Here is a 25997-nt window from a genome sequence, read left to right on the forward strand (position 1 = left end):
CCTCCTTAATCCATGCATTTGACTTGATCCAACTCTCCTCTTACAGAATCCACTTAGGTTCCAACACTTACCCTTCCTGCACATAAAAATAAATACTCTTATTTGCCAACACAGGGGATCGATCCCAAGTCTTCCCTTATGCTCCACACGCCACCTTTTTAGGAACTTAGTGGCGTCACCCTTGCCACTTTACTACAGCTCTTTTTGTGATGCATGTTACTCACAACTTTATATAAGGGCACCTAGCCAGAACCCCTAACTCCTAAGTCCAAAATTTAAAAATTCTACCGGGTTTTGGCCAACTCATGGGCCTTCCATAAGCCCATTTACATACCCAAATTGTGAATTCCATAATCACATACCAAATTTTAGAAATTTACTTAAAATATCAAGAATCGCGGAAAACCCGAAAATCAGGATGTTACAGCATATGCATTGGGTTAGGATTTTGTGGTTGACGGATGAGTTTCGTGGAGTACCGGCAGCATATTAAGTCCGCATTATTTGTAGTCAGTGCACTACACCTGGAGTACTGAGGGGATTGGTGATTTTATTGCTTATTATATGTTATTGGTGATTGTATCGCACTATTTGCTATCCGGAAGATTTTTTGCATTATTGATTATTTGGTGGTTTTACCACATCGAGCTATGCTCATAATGTTTTGGAGTTTGGCAGACGGGTTCTGGGGAACTCATGGTGTGTAGCGGATGGTATGGGTAGGAACCTTTTTGCATTGCATCATGTGCACGACATATTCAAATGTTATTGATTTATGCTATGTATTGTATTTTGTTGTACTGAATGGTGATTGTTACTTGAATGGATGATGTCCCATGTTGATACACCGTTTGGCATCAATTTGATAATGACTATGTAATAATATGAAATTCCAATATGGTTTTGTGTTCTTCTGTTAATGCTAATATGTTTCAATGTATTCGGTATTTATGTTTTTGTCCGTTTAAATAATTATTCGACTCACGTTGAGCTTTTCATAAGCTCACTCCCCAATAGTGTTTAACTTCTCAGGTAAACCTCAAAATTAAGACCGGACTTGGCATTCGGAGAATCACCTTAGACCTCGAACTATTTTTAATAAGTATTAATCAGTTTCTATTGGTTTTGGTTTGTAATTTTTAATGACTTCTAGTCTGTGGCTTGCTAACTTTTCTTCTGGGATTTTTGCATGCATAAATTACTCAAGCATAATAAACGGATATTGCATGATATCTGGCTTAAGTAAAATTTGATATTGTTCCTTAGTTTCCACTACATTACCAATGAACTGCTTTTGAAAAACAAATCGATAAGACAACTACTTTTCCAAAATGACTTGAAAAATGGTTTTTCTACTGAAATAGTTTAACATCGAGTTTTTTTTAAAGAAGAGCGACAAGTAAACGATTTTTCTAAAACAACTCAATCGACAATAAAATGAATCCTAAGCATACACGACCTAATGAATGAATGCTTTTAAGTTAACTCAAAGTACAACTACAGTTTTCTCTAAAACGAGCTTATTTAAAGTCTTCAAAAGTAACGTAAGTTAGCTTAGCCATTTCGGTGGCTAATGTAGCCTTTTCAATCTAGCCATAACTTCTAGGCCGGGTTTGGGAGGTTACATAAAGTATCGATACCTTAATGGTAGTATTGATACCTGGGCCTTGTTTTGTGTAAAATGTGACCCTGAAACAATCTTTTACAGAAAAATTTTACCTGGGTTGGTCCAATACGATTGTATTATGAAAATAACACAATAATAAGTTTAAAATATGAGCAAAAAAGGGTACGGATAAAATGATTTAGCCAAGACTTTTCTAGCACTCAAATGTAGCATCTTTATATCTGACTTGGTAGTCGGGTTGAGTATAGGGGTATTACAATTAAGGTGCCTAAGTATGTCAAAAAATTTGAAGCATAAAGATTAAATCTTAAAGTTAAGCGTAATATAGGGAACCAAATTAGAAATTGACTATTATTATATAATCTATACAAAAATAAAATGGTAGACAAGTGTTAGATAAGGGCTACGCCACTTTGTCATGTTCATAGTTTTTTTTGGCTAAATTTACAATTTCACCCCTGACTCACTTTGGTACCTAAATTTTTTTTCTCTTAATTTGGTATCTAAATTATTAATCACTTCTTTATTTGGTACCTAAAGTATGCCTCCGTTATATTTTTTAGTCCATTTTTTTACATACAATAAAAAATATCTTATACCAATCACAAAGTGCCACATGACATCTTTATATAAAAACAAATATTTTTTTATTAAATGTATATACACATTAAAAAATATAAAAAGGGAAATAAATATATAAAAATTTCAAAGATATATATATTAAACCTAGAAGAAAAAAAACATATAAATTATAAAAATTGTAAAAAAAATTTACAAAAAAATACAATAATTGAAAATAAATTACTTGAAATTAATAATATTATTAAAAAATGTAAAAAGTTTGTAAATTTTTTATGAAATTCTAAAATATATAATTATAGAATTCTAAAAATGTATTTAAATTTCAAGTTTTTATTTTTTTCAATTACTTGAAATTTAAATACCTTCTAAATTTTTATAATATTTTTTCAATTTTTATATATTATTTTGATTTTTTAAAATTTATAATTATATATTTTAGAATTTTATGAAAAAATATTTTTAAACTTTTTTATATATATTACATATTATTTTTTTACATTTTTAATCAATATAGTATATAATATTTTAAAAAATAAAAAAGGACACATGGTGTATTCTAATAGTGCCGTATGACTGATTAATGCTGTTCAACATTGGTCAACTCTAGTCAATAATACACTTTTGAATTTGACCAATCATTGATTGGGTGTTGACGGGCCACGTGGCACTATTAGAATACACCACATGCCTTTTTTTATATATTTTTAAATATTATATATTATATTGATTAAAAATATAAAAATATCATATATAATATATATAAAAAAGTTTAAAAATATTATTTTCATAAAATTCTAAAATATATAATCATAAATTTTAAAAATTCAAAATAATATATAAAACTAAAAAATGTTATAAAAATTAAAAGGTATCTAAATTTCAAGTAATTAAAACAAACTTGAAATTTAAATACTTTTTAGAATTTTATTATTATATTTTAGAAATTTATAAAAAAATGTTTTTAAACTTTTTTTAAAAACATTTTACAATCTTTTTATGATTTTTACAATTCGTTTACATTTTTTTGCAATAATATTATTAATTTCAACTAATTTATTTTCAATTATCATAATTTTTTAATTTTTTTATAAATTTTTTATGTTTCTTTTCTAGATTATATATATTTGAATTGTTGTATATTTATTTCTACTTTTATATTTTTTAAGTGTATGTACATTTAATAAAAGAAAATATTTATTTTTTACATGAAGATGTCACGTGATACTTTGTCATTCCCCATAATATTTTTTAATGTCTATAAATAAATGGACTAAAAAAATATAACCGAGGTATACTTTAAGTATTAAATTGGGACAAAAAAAATTTAAATAGCAAAGCAAAAAAATGAGTATACTTTAAAGGCCAAATCATGAATTAACCTTTTTTGTTCACCTAAAAGTTCATATTATTGTTAAAAAGACCTATGACTTTTGTATCTTTGGACACTTGTTAACATGCAAAGTCGTATGACCTTACTTTGATAGAAAATTATATAGAAAAGACCCACTTCTAACTTTTCCACTGTAAATATTGGATACTTTTAAGCGTATAAAGTCCTATGACCTTATGGTTATAGATATTATAATATTGGAGAATATTTAATGCACTATCGGTGCATGAGTGTTATGAACTATCGGTAAATAATAACATAACACATCATCATTAAATAAAATAAAAAATACTTAAAACTAAACACTAATAAATTTATTTAAACATAAGTAAATAATAACTAATTATAAATCAATGTTAAAACCTTAAAATTGAGACCCTAAACCCTAACTTTAAAGATTCTAAATCTGAGAGTTACTAATATTTATTTATAATAGTTACTTTTAAAGTTTATGTTTAAATAAAATTATTAGTATTTATTTACAAGATCATATTTTTTGTTCAATTTAATTGATGATGTGTCATGTTATTTCATTGACGGAGGGTATGAAACTTATGCATCGACGATGCATTAAATATTATTCCTTATAAGATATTATAAAATAAATTAATGCTATTGTAGGTTTTTAAAAAAACTCAAGGATATGTTATTACTGAATTAGTGCATTGAAATTTATATTAAAAAAAGCCTAGTGTGATTCCTAAAACAAACGTAATTAAGCGGTGTTAAATGAAAGTTCAAACACTTTAGTATCTAATACATATTTTTGTCCTGACATAGCTGACATCACAATAGGTAACTCGTTCAATTTATCTGATTCAATATGGAACATCTCACCGTTCTGACATTTTTATATAATATGTTTTCTTCTACAATTTACTACAGCATCATGCAAAGTTAACCAATCCATTCCCAATACCACATCAAACTCATGGAATGATAATAGCATCAAATTACCCAGAAAATAGTAACCCTGTATCATTAATAGAAAATTCTTACAAACTCTATCAACTAACATATACTGACCTAGAGGGTTTGATACTTTAACTACAAATTCAGTGGACTCAATAGATAAATTTTACTAGACATTAATTTTGTCTAAACATATGAGTGAGTCAATCCGGGATCAATTAAAGCAGTTACATCAATATCAATAAGGGAAAAAGTACCGGTAATTACATCCGGTGCAGAAGCATCTTCGCGTACACAAATAACATAAGTTCTAGCTGGTGTTTGTACTTCAGACCTTACAGTAGAATCTTTCATCACACACGGCTACCACTCACATTTCCAGGATTACGATGTGGTTTACCTCTCATAGTTGTGTTACTCAGTCTCGAAGTTTGAATATTATCTTTTTCAGATTTCTCCGGGCAATCTCTAAGATAGTGATCAAAAGAACCACATCTGAAACACGTTCCACTCTTCATTCAATACTCACCAAAATGTAGCTTGTTATAGTGTCTGTACTTGGGTCTGATGTTTCTAGCATTACCACACTCGCTATAGATGTAGCATGAGATTTAAAACTAGAGCGTCGAGTACCTCTATCTCTATCGGATATCCCGCAGAAGTAATAGAACGGTTATTATATTTCTTTGATTTTTCGATACTGACTGATATGACTTTCCCGTCAATCTCTTACTTGAATCTCTCTTTCAACACAATAGAAGTTAATGTATTCCATCACTGGTAAGCTGAATCTTTTAACAAAGGTACTGCACACTTAAGATATTTAACCGGTGAACAAGATAATTCATCAAGAACTCTAATGGTATTTTCTAACCATAATTTAGCTCTTTCGGGATTATCCTCAGCTGTAGCTTGAAATTCTTTAGCACCGTACTTACGAATTTTATTAACAAGAGGCTTACTAACTTTGATAGGTTCTATACCTTGAAAAATAACGGGAGTCGATTGAGGAACAAGAAAGGGTGAAAGTTGTTGAGCAACCGAGTTAGTCTATACGAACTCGGTGAACCATTCATTTATCATCCGAAAAAAAGCTTCTTTAGCCTCTTATATCTGGCCATCAAATACGAACCTCATACCACTCGAAGCTACACTATGAACGGAGGCTTAAGCGTCACTCTCAGGTTCTTCAAAATCAACTCGATTAGATGACATTGCTATATGAAAACATGTTTTAAAATGGTCAAGAGATATCACATACTATCACAGGTTATATAATGGCATGTATAGCTAGACTCGTGTATGTTACGTTAGTCCGAGAATCGACTAAACCATAACTCTGATACCAATAAATGTAACACCCTTAACCCGAATTCGTCGCCAGAACAGAGTTATGGAGCATTACAGGAGTTTACAAATCAATTAATCAGACATTTTATATAATATAGCATTCATATCAGAAATGAATCAAAATCAAACATATTGTCCCTTATATGAGATCTCGGAGCCCAAAATACACGTTAGAAACAAGTCAGGACTAGATCGGGTACTCAAAGAAATTTTCTAAAAACATGAAAATTTTTCAAAGATGCAGGGGTCAGACGATCGTGTGGTTAGGCCGTGTGGGTATTCGAAATATGGGTACACGACCCTGTCGCAGCCCGTGTCCATGCCCATGTAACTCTCTGACTTGGGTCATACAGCCAAGTCATACGCCTGTGTGCTAGGTTGTGTTGAGCATACTGACTTATGCAATTAAAAAATACATGAACACATGGCCGTGTCACCTAGCCGTGTGTCACACACGTCTGAGACACACGCTCATGTGGACAAAAATAGGTCATTTCCAAGCCACATTTCTCACCCAATTTGATACCTACCTAAACACAAGAATTTTTCACATCAACAAATCATAACAAAGCATTCAAAACAAGCTAAAATTGTAATAGCCCGTTCTCAGTTAAATCAAAATAGTGATTTTGGGATCACAAATTTAAAGTTAAAATAATTATTTTATTATTATTTTAATATTTACAGCATGATATAATGTTTCTGTGAAATTTTTGTTAAGAAATTTTATCGTTTGAGTGTTTAATTTGATAAAAAATAGTAAATCACGTAAAGTGTAAAAGTTATGTTCTAATAGCTAAAGGTGTCTAATAGCAATGGAATCTTAAAGTTATGGTCCTTAAGTGGTAATTAGACCACTAATAGCATGAGTGGACAATTATGGACACAAGTTAGATGATTTATGTTGTTTTTATTAAAGGTTAAAATAATAATTTGTAAAATAAACTGAAGTAAAAATAACATAAAATAAGTCATTATCTTTTTGTTTCTTTATCTTCAACCGAATACTAAAAAGAGGGAAGCCATTTTTTAAACATTTAGGGTTTGGTCCCTTTGAGGCTAAATTGGTAAGTGATTTTTGTCCCGTTTTTAATGATTTTTTGTGTTTTTGAAATTATTGCAACTTAGTCTAGCTAGCCCAGGAACTATTTTGCAAACCTGTTAAAGGTTTAGGGTTTTTCTATTGATGAATTTATATGTGGTTTGATGTTTAATGGTAGAAAATGCATGGTTGTTGTTAGATAAACAACATTTGCTAAGTGATTTTTAGTAAAATGTCCAATTAGGGATTAAATTGTGAAATGTGAAATTTTAGGAGTTAAATTGTGAAATAAATGAAAAATATGGATTGCTAAGGACCTAATTGAAATTCAGTTAGCATGGGTTTTAGTTGAATTGCATGAATTTGTGATTTTATAAAATAAGGACTAAATTGTAAAAATGTAAAATATTAGGGGTAAAAGTGTAAAGTAGTTTTAAAGTGTATTTTGGACTAAATTGAATGGATAGATTATTAAATAAGCTAAATTTGATAATATATAGATCAAGAAAAGTGAAATACGGACTTAGATCAGGGAAAGAACAAGGTTTCAGATTAATAGACTCGTTTTGCCGTTTTTGCATCCGAGGTAAGTTTGTATGTAATAAATATTTTATATTTGTGTTTTATATGCTTTGGTATTGCATAAATTTTGAAAACAACCTTGCAGACATATTCGACGATGATTTGGCAAAAGAAAAATCCTGGTTGAACCTTAGGAATGGATTAGGATACGAATGACATGTCATTAGGGGTTACATTGTGATTGGGTGCTGGTCGTACGTCCTACTGGTGGCTGAGTTATCCGGCATGTGTTGTAGATTTTTGTCAGCTTGAGTGAACAACACCGTGTAGTTAAGTCATGACTGTAAGCTTGTGTGAGCAGACCCATTACAGCTCGAGAGTAAGCACCATTGAGATAGCTTCGACTATGTATTGGCACTTTGTGTGGGAGATTCATTGAGATAGCTTCAGCTATGTATTGGCACTTCGTGTGCGAAATTCATTGAGATAGCTTCAGCTATGTATTGGCACTTAGGGTGCAAGTTCTTCAGTATCCGATAATATTCTGAATGGTTCAACGAGTATAACGAAGATGTAAAATAGTGAGAAATAGATATGTATCAGTTCAGGTACGTACGGAAAACTATATGAACATTGAAGCTATAGAAGTTGTGAGTTTATTACTAATTATGTGCTAGAATTTATGATAAATACATGGTTTAATGTATTGTTGTATATTGCATTCATATTAATTGAATGAAAAATGAATGGTGATATTTGCTTATTATGTTCATACGAGCTTACTAAGCTTTATAGTTTACATCATTTATTTTTCCATGTTTTATAGTGAAATCAAAGCTAGTTCTAATTCGGGGATCATCGGAGACTTTGTCACACTATCCAACTATCACTTTTGTACTTTTGAACTTAAGTATTTTGAGTATATGACATGTATAAGTATTTTGGGTCATTTTGGTATATGTGTTGATAGTGAATTTAGCCATTTGAATTGGCTTGTAATTGCTTCAATTTTTGGTTTTATATATAGCCATGAGAGTTGGCTTAATTTGGTTGGTTTGGTTGTGTATGTATATGTGCATTTAGCTTTGGTTATGTGTAAAATGATGGTTTGTGATGTTTGATGATAATAGGTATTGTGGGTGTTAATTGGTTGATGAATTAAAAATTAGTATGCTTGTGAGTTTAGATAAGTTGATACATGTTTTAAGGTGTCTATATAGTTAAATTGTGAATGTGATTTTGACATGAAATAGAATAGCATATTGTGGATCATGAGAGGCTTGTTGTCGTTGGTATTGAAATGGTATGTTTTATGCTTGGTTGAGATTGGATGAGTACCTATATATGCTATGTTTTGGTGCCAAATGGTTTGGTTTAGGTGTGTGCAAGTTGGGTGGCAAGTTGGCTTGATAAATAGCCTATTTTTGTCCACATGGGCAGAGACACGGGCGTGTGTCTCAGCCATGTGTAACACACGGTCAGGTTGCACGGCTGTGTGTCCCCTGGTGTTGAAACTGAAAATAAGCTAGTATGCTCCACACGACCCAGCACATGGGCGTGTGTCTTGGCCGTGTGGCTTAAGCCGGTATACTCTAAATGTTTGGCACGGCCTAGTATACAGCCTGACACACGGGCGTGTGTGGCCATTTTTAGGGCACACGGGCTAGCTACACGAGCGTGTAAGTTGGCCGTATGACCCAAGTCAGAGAGTTACACGGGGTCGAACACGGGCTGGGACATTACCATGTGTTTCTATTTCAAATGTCCACATGGTCTGTGACACGGGCGTGTCTTTCGCCGTGTTAGACACACAACCAGGCCACACAAGCATGTGTCCCTTGTATTTTGGAAAGTTTTCTAAATGTTTCAAAAATTTCATAAGTTATCGGTTTAGTCCCGAACCACCCTGAGTGCATGTTTTGAGCCTCATAGGCTCGTATTAGGGATGATGTGATTGATTTTTATTGATAACTATATGATATTTGAATATGTATATGAAATGTATCGTTTAATGGTTCTAAAATGTCTAGTAATGCTCTATAACCTTATTCAGAAGTTGAATAAAGGTGAGGGGTGTTACAAAAATCATGTCTTAAACTTGAAATATTACCACATACAACCAAAATACCCTTAGGCACCTCAAATAACAATTTGAGAACATGTCAACCAAGTATCCCAAGTTACCTAGAAGACCAAATTCATGTATGCATATTCAAACCGCATTTTACTTTCTTTCATTCTATCATATCACTTACACATTAAACATGACAAGTCACTTGTATATATACATCAAAATATACCAACATAAGCCATTTAAATGAATTGTCTCAACAAAATATTTATATACCAACATTGAGCAAAATAACTTATACATGCCATTATATCTGATATTGATTTACTAAAAGTACCAAAAGAGCCAATGGGTAGTGTGAAATAGCTCCGACCAGCTTCTAATCCAAACGGCTTCCTAATTACTATAAAACATGGAAAATAACACAAAGTAAGCTTTTAAGCTTGTAAGTTCGTATAATACATAATTTAACTTACCATTTAATTGCATTTAAGGTAAGCATACAAACAAATCCAAACCAATTGTGCCATAAGCCTGAACACATATCCTCAACATGTTAGCTATGTAAATCACATAAAGGATCCAACACATATGGATGAATTCATCAAGTAATCACATTTAATGAATTTCATGTATATACCGGTAATAGTTCTTATTGAACATCAGATAATTTCATAACAGAATTATGCCCGTTGAACCATTTAGAATATCGTTGGATACACGGGTGGTACACACGAGGTGTACTAAACTGTAATCCATCAATCCATATTCATATATGCTCATACGGGCTGTAAAAGAGAAGCTTCTCTGAGCTGAATAATAAGAAGCTCATGTGAGCTAAATTACGGGAAGCTTATGAGTGCTAAATATTAGGAAGCTCATAAGAGCTGTGATGTGTTCGCAACACATGTAGGATCTCAACCAAATTAGTAACCCTAATGATATTGTCATTTGTATCCTACAAATTTCATAAGGTTTAAACGTGACTCGTTAATCATCGGATATGTAATAAATATTCATTCATGGCAATTGTACAATTCACAAAATATTAATTCAATTTAACACATACAAATGTATAATTTAATTACGCGAACTTACCTCGATAAGTGTACATAGATATGGAGACAACTAATCTGATATTTTCTCTTTACCTGGATCTAGCTCTGTACGAGGTCTATCTGAATCTATATGAATGAATTTAACTCAATTCAATATAATTTGTATTCAATTTAGTCCAACACATTTTTTAGAAAAATTTCTCACTTGTATATAATGGAATTCAAACTCAAGACCACGTAGTAACCAAAAGAACCACATCTGAAACACGCTCCACTCTTCATTTAACACTCACCAAAATGTAGCTTGTTATAGTGTCTGCACTTGGGTCTGATGTTTCTAGCATTACCCACACTCGCTACAGATGTAGCATGAAATTTAAGACTAGAGCGTCGGGTACCTCTATCTCTACCGGAGTATCTCGTAGAAGGAGTAAAACGGTCATGATATTTCTTTGATTTCTTTGATACTGAATGATATGACTTTTCCTTCAATCTCTTACTTGAATCTATCTTTCAACAAAATAGAAGTTACTGTATTTCATCACTGGTAAGTTGAATCTTTTAACAAAGATACTGCACACTTAAGATATTCAGCTGGTGAACAAGATAATTCATCAAGAACTCTAATGGTATTTTCTAACCAGAATTCAGCTCTTTTGGGATCATCCTTAGCTGTAGCTTGGAATTCTTTAGTACCATAGTTACGAATTTTATTAGCAGAAGGCTGACTAACTTTGATAGGTTCTATACCTTGAGAAATAACATGAGTCGATTGAGGAACAGGAGGGGCTGGAGGTTGTTGAGCAACCGAGTTCGTCCGTATGAACTCGATGAACCATTCATTCATCATCTGAAAAAAGGCTTCTTTAGCCTCTTATCTTTGGCCCTCAGATACAAGCCTTGTACCACTCGAAGCACGGAGGCTTGAGTATTACTCTCAGTTTCTTCGAAATAAGCTCGGTTGGATGACATTACTATATAAAAACATGTTTTAAAACAGTTAGGAGATATCACACTATCACAGGTTATATAATGGCATATATAGCTAAACTCATATATGCTACGTTAGTCATAGAATCGACTAAACTATAGCTCTGATACCAATAAATGTAACATTCTTAATCCGAATCCGTCGCTAGAACAGGGTTAAAAAGTATTACAGGAGTTTACATATCAATTAATCAGACATTTCATATAATATAACATTAATATAAAAATGAATCGAAATCAAACATATTGTCCTTTATATGAGCCCTCGGGGTCCAAAATATACGTTAGAAACAAGTCAGGACTAGATCGGGTACTTAAAGAATTTTTCTGAAAACATAAAAACTTTTCAAAGATGCAGGGGTCACACGATCGTGTGGTCGGGCTATGTGGGCATTCGAAATAGAGGCACACGGTCGTTTGGTCAGGCCGTATGGGCATTTAAAATAGGGGCACATGGCTGTGTCCCAGCCCGTGGCCATACCCATGTAACTCTCTGACTTGGGTTATACAGTCAAGTCATACGCCCGTGTGCTAGACTGTGTTGAGCATACTGACTTACGCAATTAAAAGATACAGGTAGGAGTGTGTAAATTTCGGGTAAAACCAAATTAATTCGGTTAATTGATTGAATTCGATCAATCAATCGGTTAACTGAATTAATTCAGTCAGGGGTCGGTTAATAAATTTTTGAAAGTTCGGTTAACGGCTAATTCGGTTCGAAATTGGTTGGTTAATGGAATTAACCGAATTTAATAAATAATATTATAATCTATAGGTATTCGGTCGATTCGGTTAATTTTTTGGAAATATAAATTAATCGGACGGTTAATTCGGTTAACAGACTGAATTAATCGAAAAAGTTCGGTTAGATTAATTTTTTTTGAAAAAATTTTGGTTTGGTTAAAGATTAAGAGTTTAAAAGGGCCAGTTAATTCGGTTAATAGTAGTTCGGGTCGGTTAACTGATTGAACACCCCTAGATACAGGGGACACACAGCTGTGTGTTACACACGTTTGAGACACACACCCGTATGTCTGCCCGTGTGAAAAAAAAATAGGCAATTTTCAAGCCACATTTCTCATCTAGTACCTACCTGAACACAACAATTTTGCACATTAACAAATCATAACAAAGCATTCAAAATAAGCCAAAATCATGTCTTAAACATGAAATATTACCACATACATCCAATATGCCCTTAGGCACCTCAAATAACAATTTAAGAACATGTCAACCAAGTATCCCAAGTTACCTAGATGACCAAATTCACGTATGCATATTCAAACCACATTTTACTTTCTTTTATTCTACCATACCACTCACACATTAAACATCCTAAGCTCCCCTTATTTATAGTGAAGTAGCTACTTTACCAAAATGAATTATTTGTGCAAACACTACATGATCACCATGCTCAGGTTGCATCGTTTTGCAACATCTGTGTTTTACATGCTCAACAAGTGACAACACTCCAAATGTAACAACACGGCTTTTAGTAGTGTCAGAAAATGTGGTTTTGAAATCTTATTTTCGTAAATCAAGCATATAAATATTCATAATATTTGTGATGTTGGTATAATAAAATATTCAAGTTTAGTCCATCAATTTTGCCTATCAATTGCTTAGTTTAAGGTACAGGGACTAAATTGAAAAAGTTTTATCGCTATGAGTTTTTGATTGGCTAAAGACTTAATGACTTAAATTTCACTTAACCAAAGATCCAAGATGACAATTAAACCATTTTATATTATATGTTAGTGGATTTTGGTGGCTTAAACGTTAAACATTTGGTTAGTAAGCTAATTCGTGATTAATTGAAAATTAATTAAAATTTAATTATATTATAAAAAGCCAAATTCAGTGGAAAGAAAGACAGGACTCTCTTCTTCTCCAACCTTTAAACCGTCCACCATAAAATAAATATGAATTTTTAAGGGTTTTCAACTTTCGACAACCATTTGATAAGCTTAATTAAGTCTTTTTTTTGTATTTTTTTCTATGTTTTTGAGGTTGTGGGAGCTTGATTTAGCTAGCCCATGTACCAATTTGTAAACTATTAAAGTTTTTGAAAGTTTTCATTGTTGATTTCTTGAAGAAATTAATGTCAAATTGATATATTTTAAGCTTATATGTGAAAAAGGACTAAATTGTAATGTTTAAATTATTATTTTTGTACATAAGGACTAAAGTGAATTAATTTTGAAATTGATGTGAAAATTTTGTAATCATAGACCGTATAGGGACTATAATGAATGTAATTGAGGTCACTTTTCAAATTGAAGCTCAAAATTGAAAGTTATGACTATTTCGGTTTTAGAGACTAAATTGAATAAAATGTAAAACTTTACGAGTACTGAAAAATAAAGTTTCGTAGGTTCATCCATATCAAGATACAATGTGTAAATGTTTGATATTGATGGGTTGAATGAAATACTTGAATAGATCAAAAATTGGATCAGGTCGGAGATAATTAGGGAAAAATCAAAATTATCAATTAATCATTGAAGATCTAACTTATTTGTTATTTTAACCAGGTAAATTCATATGGTATTTACTTATATAGATTGTGGTGCATTTAGTTTGTAATTATATGTGATTGGTTGTGAATTGATTTAAAAGTAACCCTAAGTCTATTTATAAGATATTATGCATTTACATTGAGAATTTATTTGAGCTTCTTTTTTTTTTCAATAAGTGAAAATTTATCAAAATTCGTATTTTGTGGCATTTTCAATTCTTAATACCGATTATCTAGATTTTAATAACAAGTTGATTAAGGGTTTAATAGAGAAAAATTTCCAATTATCTATCTAGGGTCAAGATGGAAAGCCATTTTTCCCCAAATCTTACCTACCTAAATATCAACACTCAAATCCACATCACACATCAAGCCATATAACCCCTCACTAATAAATTGTAAAAAGAAAAAAAAAATATTTCCGGATACCTAAAACTCAGCTAAACTCATAAATTACTCTCAACATATTTATGTGAACCGTCACAATCTTGATCATCAAAGCTTATAACAACAAACATATGTATCCTTAAACTTGCATTGTACTATATCTCATTATAATATTGACTTGTATTGAAAATAAACTAAATAATATAAATCCAACTCAAAGAAACTTGATTTGAACATTTAAACTTTAACCTCAGATTAACATTATGTATAACTCGAACTCTTAAGATCAAGTGTATGCCAAAACCTATTAACTTGATTTTTTAGTGCTTGTGCTCTTTGCTCTTTAATGAAATAATATATATATACACACATCATAATTAGACTTGTTTAGAGAAGAACAATTTATCCCAAACGATAAAGAAATTAAAAATTTATTTAAATGTAGAAAAATATTAATTTTGACGTAATAAAATAAATTAATGGAACCTGGACTGAGAAAAAAGAAAGAGGAATGAGCTGCGGCCGAACCTACCGTCAACACTTGTAAATAATAATTGCTTCCACTAACTTAGGTTCATTAAATGAACTTTTTTCAGTTTTGACAATACATGTAGCAATTCCTCCGCTATGCTTAGTTTACTTACGAAAGAGAGAGAAGGGAACGCCGTTTAATAGCGCACTTCCCATGAACCAACCATGCCAAGCTGCCATCTGTGTTGTTCTTCTTCCACGTAGCACTTATTTTTTTGGCTTTGGACAATTTCCATTGCGTGGCACCCACTCCCCTTACCTTTTTTAATCTTTTTTACCTACATAAATACCCCCTCCCCCATTTTCCTTCCTCTCTCAAATTCTTCCCTCATTTCTCTCCTTAACTCCTTTTGTTGTGCCTCTTCTTTCTCTTGCTCACTAGTTTTTCTTTACCTTTCTCGAGAAAAAAGTTGAAAGGAAAGCAGGAAAATAATGCCGGGTTTTGGTGGTTTGGAGACTCCTAGTCCTACTTCCACTGGGGATGGTCCATGTCATTCAAAAGATACTTCTCGAGATTTGCGTGATCACCTCCCTTCATTAATGGCTTCTTGTTATCCTATCACTCTCAAGGTAAATAAAAAGAAATCTCGAGTGAGTTATTGTGTTGAACTACCCGAGTCAACCAATCATTGACTCGTTTTCGTTTCTTACCATTCATTTTGACCTTCTTATTTGACCTTTTCTAATAATATTCTTATCTATGTTTTTCTTCATGCAGTTCATCGACGTGAGCTATAAGGTGAAGGTACAGGGAACCAACAGTCAAGGTCGCAGTATTAAACGCATGCTTAGCCATGGATCAACACCCTCTGATCAAGGAACAACGAGTAGGGCCCAAGAGAGGACGATATTGAACAATATCACCGGCATGGTTTCACCAGGAGAAATGTTGGCTATCCTTGGTCCTTCAGGCAGCGGCAAATCTACTCTCCTCAATGCCTTAGCTGGTCGGCTACAACACGGCCATGGTCATTTCACCGGAACCTTGCTTGCCAACAACAAAAAACCCACTAAACAAATGGCAAAACGCACTGGATTCGTCACCCAAGACGACGTGCTTTACCCTCACTTAACAGTTCGTGAAACCTTGGTGTTTTGCTCCCTTTTAAGGTTACCAAACACACTGTCGACCAAGGAGAAGATTTCAGTGGCTGAGACGGTTTTATGCGAGTTGGGGTTATCGAAATGTGAAAACACAATCATTGGGAACAGTTTTATACGTGGTATTTCGGGTGGAGAACGGAAAAGAGTAAGTATAGCTCATGAAATGCTTATAAACCCTAGCCTGCTGCTTCTTGATGAACCGACGTCGGGTTTGGACTCCACAGCGGCACACCGGTTGGTTTCGATTTTGGGTTCGTTGGCTCAAAAGGGGAAGACCATAGTCACATCCATGCACCAACCATCTAGCCGAGTTTATCAGATGTTTGACTCAGTGTTGGTTTTGAGTGAAGGAAGGAGCTTGTATTTCGGCAAGGGAAGTGAAGCTATGAGTTATTTCGAGTCCATTGGATTCTCACCGTCTTTCCCTATGAACCCTGCCGATTTTCTCCTTGATCTCGCTAACGGTACGTCAGCTTCAACTTCTTTTTTCTGTTGTTTGCTTTCTTTTCATTAGTTATAGCTGAGTTAACTCGAATAGTTACGAACGAGCTCAATTCCCTTCTACTTTCGTTTTCTTGCTGCTGTTTACTTCCTGTAGACTTAAATTCTTTTCTTCAATTTTCACTAAGTATAGAAAGAGGGAAAAACCATAGGGGGGAACACAACACTTTCCATCATTAAGACTAAGATTATATCTCATATAAATTCCCCTTAGGAGAAAGATTTCAAAAATAAAAATATGGGCAAATGAGTGGTGGGTCAGTGTATTAAATAAAGGTTGTGAAACCGTATAATAAGGTGGATAGAAATGGATAGTGCGGTATTCTTTTTTCCTGTCTTTTCCAATGGCCCCTCCATCCATCCAAAGAAATCTACCTTTTTTATTGATGAAGATTTTGCATAGCCAATGCACCGTGGTTGTTAGCTTTAAAGCTTAGCTCATGCGATGATTATATACCACGAATTTGATCATTTATTCATCAGCTAATCTTTAGGGTGGCCATTGTCTGCCTTCATTGAACGAGTGATCTTGCCACTTATATGTCTCTCAGAAGAAGGCACACTACTATTGGATTTGACAAAATTTTACAACATAATAAAATCTGGGTTATTTTTTTCTACCACACAGCAGTGAGTGCAAGAATGGTCTAATTGTCTACATTCCTTTTTGGAATTAGTTCAGTAGGGTTCCTCCATTGGGGAGTAGGTGGCATGGTGTCACTACAATATAAGTGATTTATGACTTGGATTTAATGATCTCGTTCTCCATTTCTAAGGTCCAAACTTCAAAGGAAATTAATCTTAGATCAATTTAGTAATATTTCTTTCTTCAATATTTTTAATCATAGGTAAAAATCTAATGCCATTTTTAATTGTTTAAAAAATGGTTTAGACCTTAATACCTACACATGGATAGCTCTCCATAATATATTATTATTATTCATTGTAGCATGTATTATATACATGAGAAATGTTATTAGTATTTAATTGCACGAGCTGAAAAGATATTTAAGGCACAAAAGTACAATTGATGAATTACTTTTTTATTTTATATAATTTGATAAAAGTAATGATTCATCATCTTGTTCACTAATAACTTAGAGATTTATATATTATGAAAGACTGATGGTGAGCGTCACTGATCCATATAGTCTACAAAAGTTACGTTATGTAGCCAATTGTGGATGAAGTGGCGTTGGACATGTTTCCATCTTTGGAGTCTCTTTTGGTGCAGCAAATAGTAATAGAGTTTATGGTATGAACTCTTGGACAATATGATCTTAAGGAAAAGATTTTAGTATTCATTTTTTATAACGGGAAAAAGAAAAGGTCATATGACCAATGACGCCATTGATAGCGTTAGAAAACATCTTATTTTGTATATAAAGCTAAAGGTGCTTTCTAGCCAATAATTCTAACTATAGCTTATCAAATAATTGCTGTATTCGGTCCCGTAGGCTGTCCCTATTCTACCTTTACACTTGTCGAAACTTGACCTTCATTCTTAGTATAAAGATTGAAACATAATTTCTACCTTTTTTTTCCATCTTTTAAGACCCCAACTATTCTCCAACTAAGGTGTTGGGATATGTTTGAAGACCAACACGTATGTCGTTTTCTTTGCATCTTCCTAACACCCAATGTCATAAAAGTGGAGATTAAATTTGTCAATATATATATACATACATATATATAAGCAAGTGGTGGCCCAACCATAGTGGCAGGGGCAGCACCAAACCCGAGTGGAGACCCACCTTACCCACCAACACTGGTCAGCTTTTAATCTTCATTTTTAGCTTTTCTGAGCCTTACTCAATTTCTTTGCTACCATATATGCTATTATCCATTAAATTATTTCATACTGGGTGCTACTTTTCCTACTATTTCTTTTACTAATATTTAGTATAAATTGTCAAACAATAAATTTTAATTTCAATGGTGCTGTCCTTGTTTTGCTGAACTTTACTGTTGATGATATTTCTTTAAACAAGATTTTCTTTTTAAAACTTTTTTTCTGTAAAGGAAATCTAACCTCCACTCGACCAACTTTATCGAAATTCTTAATTGTACAACGTTTTGATACGTGTATAACTGGAACAATATTCTAAATGCTTTGATTCAACTCATGTTCATCCATATTCATACACGTTACATTAAGTATATGCTTAGAGTCCCTGTTCTTCACACTACTGACTGATTTTATTTAATATTCTAAAGTTTTGGACAGATATTTGTCATCCACACTTGGGGCTAGGATGCTTTACTATTTCAAATAATACATGAAGCTTTATTTTAATCACTTTTAAGAACATATGCAAATTTTTAGAGAATCATATTCATTACAACACTCTTGTTTCTAATGCCAGATTGTTTATTTTTAGCGAAATAGTGGTGTTGAATATAAGTATACTTTTTTTAAAAGGTCTGTAATAAACAGAGGATCATACCCCCAACTCATGTTTGAATATGAATACTCAAGAAAAATAAATAATAAAGAAGATCATGACTGAAATGAATTATTTGTCGATTAGATCCTAAATTTCCTTGTATATGTTTCAGGTGTGTGTAAAGTTGATGGAGTAAGCGAAAGAGAGAGGCCAAATGTAAAGCAAACCCTCATTGCTTCTTACAACACCCTGTTGGCTCCAAAAGTTAGAGCTGCTTGCATGGAGATCACCCCTGTTTCGGAAAAAGACTCGTATTTCATCAGCACCCGTTGTTCCGAACAAGGCAGGAACAGCAACAGAGTCAATCTCTCGACATGGTTCTATCAATTCAGCATTCTGCTTCGAAGAAGCCTTAAAGAAAGAAAGCAAGAATCATTCAACACCCTCCGAGTCTTCCAAGTAATTACCGCTGCAATACTGGCCGGTTTAATGTGGTGGCATTCAGATTATAGAGACATCCAAGACCGTCTCGGCCTCCTCTTCTTTATTTCCATCTTTTGGGGTGTCTTGCCATCGTTTAATGCAGTTTTCGCGTTTCCTCAAGAGCGTGCTATCTTCATGAAAGAGCGTGCTTCGGGTATGTACACTCTGTCTTCCTATTTCATGGCACGGATAATCGGAGACCTCCCCATGGAGCTGATTCTCCCCACAGTTTTCCTCCTTGTGACATATTGGATGGCTGGATTGAAACCCGATTTGGTGGCATTCCTATTGACATTGTTGGTACTTCTCGGCTATGTGCTCGTCTCGCAAGGGCTTGGCCTCGCATTAGGCGCATTGATCATGGATGCCAAACAGGCTTCTACAATAGTTACAGTCACAATGCTAGCATTTGTTCTAACAGGAGGGTACTACGTGCATAAGGTCCCATCATGCATGGCATGGATAAAGTATGCTTCTACAACATATTATAGCTACAAGCTGTTCGTCAACGTCCAATACGGCGATGGCAAGAAAGTGTCATCATTGTTGGGTTGCTCGCACAGTGGAAGTAGTACGGTTAGCTGCAAGTTCATCGATCAAGACATTGCGGGGCAAATTAGGCCTGAACTGAGCGTCGGAATCTTGATTCTAATGTTCATAGGATATAGGTTGATGGCTTACCTTGCATTGCGGCGCATCAAAGGCTGAGCCTTTGAGTTATAGGTTACAGATTCTTGTTATTTGTATAAGGCCCTTATAATTGTAAATTTTTTTCAAAATGGCCTGAAAAAGAAAGATTTGTTTCAGGTTGGTCTAAAAATTTATGTTGACTGGTGAATTTGGATCACGCTAACTGCACGAAGAATCATAAGAAACTACAAAGAAACAGTTGTCATTACTGAATTTGTAGTTTTTTGTTGAAGTACAAAGATTTGGTCATTTTTATTGCGCAAAGTTGTAGAGTTTTTCTTAAGTAACTTTGATACATCTGTATACTCTCTATGTCAGGTTTTGTTTTGTTTTTCTTATATCCTGACTCATGACGCATTATAAATGGGCAAAATGGAAAAAAAAAATTCAAAAAAGAAAAAGAGTCATGGTCTTAATCCCTAAAGCCCAAAATCCACCATTTTGTTAAGTTTATTTGGTGAAACCCATTTGACATATAGGGTTGCAGATTTCATATTTTTTAATTTTATTTTTGGTGAAAAATAACATTACAAACTAATTATAAGAATCACCGTAGGAGGAAGATAAAAAATCTGTAAATCTTCCTTTTTAACCTAAGCTAATTTAGCTAAGAAGTCTACAACTTGATTTTGTTCTCTAATTATGTAATGAAAGATTCACTGTTCTTCTTGTAATAAAATATTCTGAATTCGTATAATCAAAGTTGAATTTAAAGTGGTAGTTGTAATAAAATATTCTGAATTCGTCTAATCAAAGTTGAATTTGAAGTGGTAGAGGTGCTTCCTTAGATGACTTTAACAACCTTCAAGTTGTTAGATTGGACCATAATTTTATCTTGCGTTGACTTAGCGCTAAGCCCCTCCAAAATGTCCCAAAGTTCGGCATCGAAAATCAAACACTTTTCAATATATCGGTTGTATCCAGCGATACAACCTCCATTTTCATCACAAAGTATTCCTTCAGAAGCTATATTTTGAGATTCCAGTTGCACTACACCGTTAGTATTGAGAAAAAACCACTTTCCAATTAATTGTTGTTTATACTTAATTTTCAAAATTAGTCAATTGTAGTTGGAAATATCTTCAATTACATCAACATCAAACACAACATTTTCTCATTTCTTTTGGACAACAATATCTCTACTCTTCTACTAAGGGCCATTGCTTCAACAAATATTTTATCCCCTAAGACCAGCAAGTAACTTACCATCAGAATTTTTCATACTATTCTTAAAATTTTCTATCTAATTTTTAAATAAGAAGATAAATATATTTCATTGTGTTTGAACTAATGTCTTCATACATTGACAATAATATCAATACTAATTAAACTAAGATTCAATCAATAAAATTTAGATATTTCAAATAAGGATCCAAAATGGTTGGTGCTTAAATTACTTATGCATGTATATATATCATCTAGAATTTGATTCTTACAATAAAATACATTTGAAGAAGTCAAATAATTATTTGGTTAAATGCAAAAGATGAGTATTGAGTAAAATATACCAATGAGCAAATTAATTAATTAACGCTATTGCAAATTACAAATTTAATTACAAGTATCTTATGGGGTTAATCTATATTAATATATAAAGGGAAGGCCCACCTTTCTTGCTTCACATCATTTCATGTGGTGAATTTTAGATTATATAAGGATAGTTAATTTTCGGATTTATTTTTTATATTTTATTTTTGAAATAATTTTGTATCTTAATTTTTATAATGTTACTAGTTAATCTAAATATTTAATTTCAATTAAAATATTGACATGCATGTGAATTTTTAAAAAATTTTAACACTATTAAAATTCTCTATTAAATTTAAATCTATTTTGTTATATGTATATTAAGTGAATATTTTTCTTTTAATTTCAAATTGTCACACTAAAAATTTTAACAAATGAATTTTAACAATGTTAACAAAAAAAATAGAGAAATTAAATTACTGATAATAAAAATATGAAAATTAAACTCTAAATATATAAACGTAAAGCATGGGTGAGAATTGTACTAATACCCAAATATAAAAGGAAGCCCTTTTTTTTTAGCATTCATGCCTTTTATTTCATTTTCTTTTACATTATGTTAAGAATGGTTAAATTACAATTCTGGTCCCTCTACTTTTAGGTTATATTTTTTTCCTTTTGCATTTAGCAAAATGGTTAAATTTTAGTTTTGGCCCCTCTAATATATATAAAATTAATATTTAATCACTTTTATTTTTAATATAAATTAACTCCTATATTTTTATAATGTTATTAATTAGTTCAAATAGTTAATATCGTTAACTTTTTGATTAAAATATTATGTTATTATTGTCAAAACCATTTTTTGAAGGTCGACTTTTTATTTTAAAAAACGAAAATTGAGTCACCACCAATCTTTTTTATGAGGTGTGATCGGATCACCTCGTAATTTGATCGTTTTAATAAAATGTTTGATTTAAAACAACGATTTTTGGTCTACAGAGTTTAGAAAACGGGTTCAGGAATTGGTTACGTATGAGAAAAGGTTAGCACCCTCGTTACTCCTAAAAGTAGTATCTAATTAATTACTTGATGTCTTTAGTGTCGAAAATTGAAAATTTGAAAGGAGTTAAAAACACGATCCCTTTTTGTATTAATGTATATTTTTTAGTAAAATCCCTTAAATAGATCAAAACGTATGTAAAAGGCTTTTTTATCTCGAGGTAACAAAAGGTCGTATCCCGTAAGTTAGGGCACGATGTCTCGAATTCTTGAAAATAAGTTTGTCTTTTTTTTATATATATATTAAATCTCACATATTTTAATTTTAAAAGAATATTTGGTTATTTAAGTTCAACAAGAAAATCGAAACCCGGTAAGTTAAGGTACGATTTCTTGAGTCTCCTAAATATGAAACATTGCCTTATTTTGAATTTTTTTTTGCATATTTGGGTAAGAATTAATGTAATATTAAAAATGATATATGAATAAAATGTTACACTAATGAATGACAACAATATAAATGTACTAATATGCAATTCATAGTACATATAATGGCAATAATCATATTATACATATCACTTTAATATCAATATTAACAATCAAAGAAAAATAAAATAAATAATAACAATGATAACAATAATAATAATGACAAAACAATGCACAAAAAAAGAAAATACCAATTTTTAAATATAATAAAGACAAGGGAATAAATAAATAAATACATAAATAAACATTGAGGAAAATAATTTGTAAAATGTTGAAAATAGAGGACCAAATTAAAACGTGAATGGAATTAAGGGTGCAATTTGTAATAAAATGCATAAATAATAATAGTAGTAGTGAGTAAAGAAGTAATGACACAATAAACAAAAATAAAAGATAAAATGAGTAAATATATGAACAAATAAATAAGTACAAAGGAAAATAAAATGCAAAAGATTGAAAGTAAGGGACTAAACTGAAATATAAACAAATTTTAAAGTAAAAATCATAATGAAATTGTAACGACCCGAATTTTACCGTTACCGAAAAAGTGTATTTTCGGGTCTCCATTTCTGAAAAACGGATTCATAAATATTTATTAAAAATATTTACGAAGTAAAATGAGTGGTTAATTAGAGTTTAATTAAGTGAATTTAATTTAATTAAGAGTAATTAAGAAAAAGGACTAAATTAAATAAATGATGAAAGTTAAATTGTAGCTTAAAAGAAAATGAAGAGGACCAAAATGACAATTATGCCATTTGTCCTAAGTGAGGCGGCATAAACATAAAAATCTGAGATTTTTATGTGTTAAAATATATATTAAATTATTATTATTAAAAGTAAAATAAATAAAAAGGAAATAAAGGAAAGAAACAAAAGAATAAAAAGAAGGAAGGAAACAGAATAGCAGGAAACGAAACAGAGAAGAAATAGGAGAGAAAGAAAGAAAGAAAAGAAAAAGGGAAAATAAGGTTTTAAAGGTTCCAAGTTAATTTGGTAAGTCAATTTAGCCCATTTTCTTATGATTTTTGAGTTTTTTTGGAATCCTAGAGATAAATAGTACTTGTTTTAAGTAGAAATTTTGAAAGTCATTAGATTTCTAAGTTTGGTTCATGTTGAATAAAATGATGGAATTGGGGGTTTATTTGATAGAAATTTTGATTGGAATTGAATAAAGGATTGAATCATAAACTAAGCTATAAGTTTTTGAGTTTTAGGGATTAAATGGAAATAAATTCGAAATTATGAAAATATGCTGGAAATTTAATAGTTAAGTATGAGTTTGGACAAAATTTGAATAGAAATAAAGTATGAATTAAGATAGAAAAGTAAGAGAATTTAGTTAGGATTAAATTGAAATTAAAGTAAATCAACATTTTGCTTTAAAACTGTCAGATAGCAGAATAGGGGTGAATTTAAAGAATAAAATGTACTTAATGGCTAAACCAAAAATTCTGAAAATTTTATTGTAAGAAGATTTGTGAGTCTAGTTTCAGGAAAAATTAGCGGATCTTAATTTAGAATTCTGTAACTCAAGATATGAATTAGTAATGTATTAATGATTATGAATTGTATTAATTTTGTAGTCAATGTGGTACCGAAAATCTCGGCTAAGAAAGGACAAGACAAAGTCAACGGGAGTTAGCTCGAAAATTACGATTTGTATTTCTATAATCCGAACTCAGTCATTATTTGTTATATTTATATACATATGGTAATTGTTAGTAATTGAATTATGATGTTTTACAATTGAAATGGATTGATTTTAGTATGCGATGAATTTATTGAATTTATATTGATTGAAATTATTTTGATTGAAATTATATTGATTGAATTATATAATATATATGATTTATGTAGAAATTTGAATATTGAATGAATGTTATATTGAAAAATATATTGATTGGAAATATGAGGAAATTGATATGAATATATGAGATTGTGATATTTGAATATTTGGTATTGAAAAGTGAATTGAATTGTATTGAATTATGAATTAATGTGCATAATTGAAATATATTTGTTGAATTGAATGAAATTGTATGAATTGTGAAAATGGATAAATATGTGTAATTATCGGAATGGGATATTGATGAAAGAATTATTAAATTGAGAGAGTGAATGAAATGCCCTATTAACTAGTCGGGCTGAGTCGGATATAGTTGGCATGCCATAGGATATGGAAGTGTACGGGATTTGCCGGCTTTACTGATCAGGCACTTTATGTGTCGTATTTCAGGCACCTCGTGTGTCGTATCAGGCACCTCGTGTGTCGTTTTAGGCACTTTATGTGTCGTATACTGATCAGGTACTATGTACCGTTTTAGGCACAATGTGCCGTACTGGTGTGTTTGGGTTGGAATCCGTGTATCCGTCAAAGTCCGGGTTTGTTAATAGGGGTAAATAAGTGAAAGATAAATCGAATAAATTTGATTGATCAAGCTATTGAAATGAAACGAGAAATTGAATTGAGAATTGAAAATTTATATGAAATTGAAAATATGAACCAAAGGTTCATGAAATGATTGGAGTTCGAATTGATGATATATGACGCCACTTGATGAATTGAAATGTGATTTGAGATATATGAATCGTATGTATATACTGAAAGCTATCAGGGATAGTAAGTTGATACGATATAAATGAAATTGACTGTTATTGAAATGAATTAAAATGGAATATGATTGATAAGTATATAGTTGAATATAGTTTAATGATATTGAATTGTGAGTAAATTAAGGAAAGCTATACCGAATAGTAAGTGAAAGAACGGAGTAAATAGTAATGGATTTATTTAAGAATTGAACAATTATGTTATTGTGTTTATTATATGAACTGTATAAAATTTATATGGTAAGTAGTTGAAATTTATCTATGAATAAAAAATTGAATAATTG

General features: G+C 31.7%; 1 protein-coding gene across 1 annotated transcript; it reads left to right on the plus strand.

The window, feature by feature from the left end:
- The first annotated feature begins 15064 nt into the window (after positions 1 to 15064).
- LOC107957475 (ABC transporter G family member 25) lies at positions 15065 to 20877 on the plus strand. Its single transcript, XM_041112226.1, has 3 exons — positions 15065 to 15550; positions 15699 to 16548; positions 19145 to 20877. The coding sequence occupies exons 1-3, from the start codon at positions 15413 to 15415 to the stop codon at positions 20161 to 20163; spliced, it is 2007 nt and encodes a 668-aa protein (XP_040968160.1). The 5' UTR covers positions 15065 to 15412; the 3' UTR covers positions 20164 to 20877.
- The last annotated feature ends 5120 nt before the right edge of the window (positions 20878 to 25997 follow it).

The sequence above is a fragment of the Gossypium hirsutum genome, chromosome A05 (genome assembly GCF_007990345.1).
Source record: "Gossypium hirsutum isolate 1008001.06 chromosome A05, Gossypium_hirsutum_v2.1, whole genome shotgun sequence".
NCBI lineage: Eukaryota > Viridiplantae > Streptophyta > Magnoliopsida > Malvales > Malvaceae > Gossypium > Gossypium hirsutum.

Bases quoted from the DNA above. Each gene is read 5' to 3' on its own strand.
- LOC107957475 (XM_041112226.1), top strand. From the start codon at position 15,413: ATGCCGGGTTTTGGTGGTTTGGAGACTCCTAGTCCTACTTCCACTGGG. The intron at 15,551-15,698 runs GTAAATAAAAAG...TTCTTCATGCAG, and splicing joins GTTATCCTATCACTCTCAAG to TTCATCGACGTGAGCTATAA. The intron at 16,549-19,144 runs GTACGTCAGCTT...TATATGTTTCAG, and splicing joins TCTCCTTGATCTCGCTAACG to GTGTGTGTAAAGTTGATGGA.